Raw genomic sequence first — 6,000 nt, forward strand, 5'->3', positions numbered from 1 at the left:
GTCCTATACTTTAGCGTTTTTTGCGCATCACGCACCCATTGAATTCAATGCGTGCGCGAAAATCACGCGCAACAGTTGTTCAAGAAATGAAGGGAAAAGTAAAACCACCTCCTTCATTTCATTTTCTAAACATCAAAACCGCGTGTCATAAGGATGCCATATGCGCGAAAATCACGCATCCACGCACCCAGCACTGATGACACACGGAACTGCAACGCGCAAAAAACGCAGCATTTTTTGCATGCGCAAAACGGACACGTTTGTGTAAATAAGGCCTAAAGGAGGTGGAGGTGGAGCTGACAGAGACTTCTAAAACTGCTTACCTGAAGAGGGCGATGGGATTAGTGATGACAAACATTTGTCATTTATTTCTCTAGATCTTCAGTGGATCCCACTAAAAATAGTTTTCAATGTTGATCACTGCTGATCACCACTGATCACTAGTGATTGTATCTACTCTAGAATGTATTATGACATCTACTAAAGGCAGGGTTTTTTTTTAACGAGACAATTAGTCATATCACATGCCATAAAAATACCTTAGTTATATAACCAGGAGGAAATTGTATATATATATATATATATATATATACTATTACTAATTCATTGTCATTATTATAATTTTCAGAAACTCATCTTACTGTTAAACATAATCATGTTATTAATTCTTTATACAATTAAAGTGGTTGTCTGGTTTTAAATAAAATAAAAAAATCTCAAATAGCCTATTAGGGAATTCTGAGTTAATAGAAGAGGATACGTCATTTGGAGCCTCCATTAATTACAAAAAGCATCTTTCACTCTAAGGACTAAGCATATCCCGGCATTAGGTGAAAGCTACACCTAGATTCAGTCCCATTGACACAGATGTATAAAATCAAGCACCTAGCCATGCAGTCGGCCCTTACAAACATTTATGAAAGAATGGGTCGTTCTAAAGAGCTCACTGAATTCTAGCGTGGTATTGTAATAAGATGCCACCGTTGTAACAAGTAAGTTCCTGAAATTTCTTCCCTCCTAGATGATATTCCACAATAGACTGTGAGTGGTATTATTGCAAAGTGGAAGCGTTTAGTTACCAGAGTAACTCAGCCATGAAGTGGCAGACTACGTAAAGCTACAGAGCATGGTCGCCAAGCTCTGAGGCGCATAGTGCATAAAAGTCGCCAATGCTCTGCTGACTCAATAGCGGCAGAGTACCAAACCTCCTCTGGCTTTAACATCCGCACAATAACTGTGTGCAGGGAGCTTTATGGCATGTGTTACCATGGCCGAGAAGCTGCATACAAGCCTTACATCACCAAGCACAATGCCAAGCGTTACTCCAAGGATGGAGTGGTGTAAAGTACGCCGCCATTGCACACTGGAGCAGTGGAAACGTGTTTTGTGAAGTGATGAATCATCCTTCTCTATCTGGCGGCCTGATGGACGGGTCTGGATTTGACGAATGCCAGGAGAATGTTGCCTGCCTGACTGTATTGTGCCAACTGTAAAGTTTGGTGGAGGAGGGATAATGCTATGGGGTTGTTGTTGGCCTAGGCCCCTTAGTTCCAGTGAAGGGAAATCTTAATGCATTCAGGATATCAAGATATTTTTGACAATTTTATTCTTCCAACTTTGTTGGAACAGTTTGGAGTAGGACTTTTCTGTTCCAGTATGACTGTGCCCCAGTGCAAAGCAAGGTCCATAAAGACATGGTTGGTTGGATTTGGTATGGAAGAACTTGACTGGCCCGCACAGAGGCACAACCTCAACCCCATTGAACACTTCTGGGTAGAACTACAATAGAGATTGCAAGCCAGGCCCTCTTGTCCAATATCAGTCTGACCTCACAAATACCCTTCTGGGTGAATGGGCAAAAATTCCCACAGACACACTCCAAAATCTTGTAGGAATCCTTTCCAGTAGAGTGGAAGCTGTTTAGCTGCTAAGGGGTCACTACTAATGCCTATGGATTCAAATTAGGATGTCATAAAAACTCATGTAGGTGTAATGTGTAGGTGTCCCAATACTTTTGTCTATATAGTGTATATGTAATCCCATAAAAACACATTATGTATCATGATGTGTTTTATGTTGCAGCTAGTTGCTGTTATTGTCAGGGTATGTTCACACGTAGTCAACAAAAACGTCTGAAAATCCAGAGCTGTTTTCAAGGGAAAACAGACCCTGCTTTTCAGACGTTTTTTTACCAACTCGCATTTTTCGCGGCGTTTTTCGCGCCGTTTTCGCGGCGTTTTTTATGTCCGTTTTTGGAGCTGTTTTCATTGGAGTCTATGAGAAAACAGCTCCAAAAACGTCCAAAGAAGTGTCCTGCACTTCTTTTGACGAGGCTGTATTTTTACGCGTCGTCGTTTGACAGCTGTCAAACGACGACGCGTAAATAACAGGTAGTCTGCACAGTACGTCGGCAAACCCATTCAAATGAATGGGCAGATGTTTGCCGACGTATTGGAGCCGTATTTTCAGACGTAAAACGAGGCATAATACGCCTCGTATACGTCTGAAATTTGGCCGTGTGAACATACCCTAAGGGTATGTTCACACGATAGCAGGCATTTACGGCTGAAATGACAGCCTGTTTTCAGAAGAAAACAGCTGCGTCGTTTCAGCCGTAAATGCTCCTCCTCGTAATATACGAGGCGTCTGTGACGCTCGTATATCTTGAGCTGCTCTTCATTGAGTTCAATGAAGAACGGCTCAAATTACGTTGCAAAGAAGTGTCCTGCACTTCTTTGCCGAGGCAGTCAATTTACGCGTCGTCGTTTGACAGCTGTCAAACGACAACGCGTAAATTACAGGTCGTCTGCACAGTACGTCGGCAAACCCATTCAAATGAATGGGCAGATGTTTGCCGACGTATTGTAGCCCTATTTTCAGACGTAAAACGAGGCATAATACGCCTCGTTTACGCCTGAAAATAGGTCGTGTGAACCCAGCCTAACACTGCAGTATAAATGTGATATTACCTGCACATATTCAAGTAAAGAAATGATCATGTGATACATGGTTGGGACAAGTCCTACAGAGTGGGGGAAACACTTTGGATCTCTGCACTGGGTAAATGAGGGGAGTCCCAAGAATGGGAACCCTGTATATGATGTCCATATGCCCTAATAAAGAGATTTTTAGTAGCTCTCAGGCCCTGTTGCCTAAAGTGATCCACTGACTACTCTGCCACATAAGAGTGTACGAGTAACATAAATGGCATGTGATATGTGGGGCGGCATTACAGAAGTTTTATGAAGATAGATAGATAGATAGACAGACAGACAGACAGACAGAGACAGACAGACAGACAGACAGACAGACAGACAGACAGACAGACAGACAGACAGACAGACAGATAGATAGATAGATAGATAGATAGATAGATAGATAGATAGATAGATAGATATGAAATAGAGAGATAGATAGATAGATAGATAGATAGATAGATAGATAGATAGATAGATAGATAGATAGATAGATAGATAGATAGATAGATAGATAGATAGATAGATAGATAGACATTTTGAACATCGTGTCATTTACTTGAAGCTTAACTCCACTCAAATTCGGAAAATCTACAAGTGCAGTTAACTCAAACATCCCACTCCCTCCCCCACTCTTTTCCTGACTAACACAATGTAATGTGAGAGTGACATAGTAGGGATATTAAGGGTAAACTGCCACCATACTGTACCTAAATTCTTACAGGATTTGTGTTGAGTTAGTCTTTTAACCGTAATACGTTATAGATTGTAAGCTCATGTGGACAAGATTCTCACCCCTAATGTACATCAGGATAAAGTAAATAGTTCACATTATATTTGTAACTGCTCGGTTATACTAATTGTACGATACCTATGGTAATGGATTACCTGCAAACTCTTATTTTGTCATGTACAGTGCCACAGAAGATGATGGTAGTGATAATAATAATGATAATAAATGTCATATGGTATACATGATGCTTTTAATGTATTATGAATCTAGATGACTTTACATCAAGAAAGAACACAGAATCCAATCACAATGTCCACACTGACACTGCTACACATTCACTAACTTACTAAATGCTATAAAAACAGAATATACAAAAAATCCAAGATATTTACTTGCCTGATGCCATTGTTTCCACATCGGGACATCCTTCTTGTCTGTGAGGACTGCAGCTTTGCCAGTGTGTCCAGCCGGCCAGGAATCCTGAGTCGGTGCTGTCCACAGATCCTCTACCTGCAGAGGACACTGGAGATTGTGGCATAAATTACATGGAATCCTTCAATCAGTCGATACATAGTAACCAACAGTGGTGAAATATCCCATTCTCAGGCCATTACAGACATCCCCTGAAATAAACAGCTCAATGTCTTTGTTAGGGATATAGAATGTGTCAGTAGAAGGGTTAAGCTTTGCTGCAGAAAGTGTGTTCTTGAGAATTATTGTCATTTTCTTATCAGCTTGCACTTCTATATCTGTCCCAATTCTCATCTATTTAAGGCTGGTATTTCAAGAACATGGGGTGGGGGGGATTTTCAGTATCCATGGAGATATCTATGTTGGGAAAGGTGAGCCTTGTTTACTGTAGGAACACGTCAGTAGAAAAAGCGTGGCTGAAAAAATAGAATTACACAAGAGAAATAAAAGCGTAGAAAGCCAAGGGAGGATCTTGAGAATAAGAAAGAGATACACAAAAATTTCAGAACACACCACAGGAGCAAACGCAACTGCACATGGAATCGACGCAGTTCAGAGACTCTTAGCAGTCTCTTCCGAGAGACGACGACTCAACAGATTGTGGGAGGAAAATAAGCGAAGGGCTTTATTTATGCAGGAGAACAATTGTACAGGAAACTGACATCTATGAAGAAAATACTCATGAGATTCATGTCTTTATTGTAGGATTGTTCCTGAGGTTCCTGTTACCGGGAAGACGCAGGAAAGTCAGGATGGATTGTATGAAGATGTTCCCTAAACATACAATACACATGATCTCTCATGTGTAGAATACGGATATGTATGGATATGTGTTAAAATCCTTTCATGTACATTGCAGTGACACAGCAATGTAATAACTCTTAATTGAAATAGTATTCTAAAGCACAAAAAAAATTTGATATAATGAGTATAGTAAAAAAAAAAGAAGAAGAAAATAACATAAGCTAAGTAACTGAGCAACATAGGAAAAATAAAAAACAAGGCGCTCCTCCTAGTGCTGGTTCACATACATTACTATGCTCCCTGGTCCCAGGACAAAGGGACTTAGCTGGCTTGGGGACCTGCCTACCCTTCTTTCAATCCCTTGTAGATAAATATGGTGGTGTGATCCTTGAACCAGTTCCCCATCCCTTTTAAAATGACCACCTCTGATTGGGGGTCAATCTGGGCCACTTCAAATGGGCCCTATTGCAGACACAGGGGTAACCTTTATGGTATGTAAATCCTTTGCAGCCATATAATTCCTCTTTTGCTTTATTACAGTCCATGTTTTATTAGTACAATGCTTTCAAATTCCCAGGTACACAAATTCAACATGCTAATACACCACTCTTGGGAGAATGTTCTAACCTTCTTCTGTTACTAACGTCACTGAACAGTGATATAATCTTGTTTAAAGTGAATTTACAGAAGACATAGCAGAAGATAATACCCTAAGGGGAGCAGGGCAGGGCTTTTATCAGGACAGTACAGATGGTTCTGTATTCAGAGGCCCAGGTTAATGTGTCCAAAAACTACCCCGTTGGCTGCCACCCACGTCCAAAGAGTCACTGCATGATAGTTACTGAGTGGGCTACATTTAATAGGCAATAATGTAGAAGCATAAGGCCCTTCATTTGTCACACCCCAGTTCATTTTCTGTCCCCCATTAAGGGACCTACCAAATATATGGTATGGGCTAGTAAGGGTGCATAACGGCCATCCTAATACCTCTTCTATTTGTACATGAAGGACTGAGCATAGAATGGAAATAACATGATCTGTATGCTGCATTATGATCATGTTAAACCTCCGTCCAAC

The 6,000-nt window shown here is 40.8% G+C and overlaps 1 protein-coding gene across 1 annotated transcript in view; it reads right to left on the minus strand.

Annotated features, from left to right (window-relative positions):
- The window catches only part of SH3TC2 (SH3 domain and tetratricopeptide repeats 2), an 86,671-nt gene extending 81,993 nt beyond the window's left edge, over positions 1–4,678 (minus strand). The window contains exon 1 of the mRNA XM_075856588.1: positions 4,105–4,678. Within this exon, the coding sequence (XP_075712703.1) occupies positions 4,105–4,246 (142 nt within the window). The 5' untranslated portion in view covers positions 4,247–4,678. The remainder of the gene's footprint in view (positions 1–4,104) is intronic.
- Positions 4,679–6,000: the final 1,322 nt, after the last annotated feature.

The sequence above is a fragment of the Rhinoderma darwinii genome, chromosome 3, assembly GCF_050947455.1.
Source record: "Rhinoderma darwinii isolate aRhiDar2 chromosome 3, aRhiDar2.hap1, whole genome shotgun sequence".
NCBI classification, from domain to species: Eukaryota; Metazoa; Chordata; class Amphibia; order Anura; family Rhinodermatidae; genus Rhinoderma; species Rhinoderma darwinii.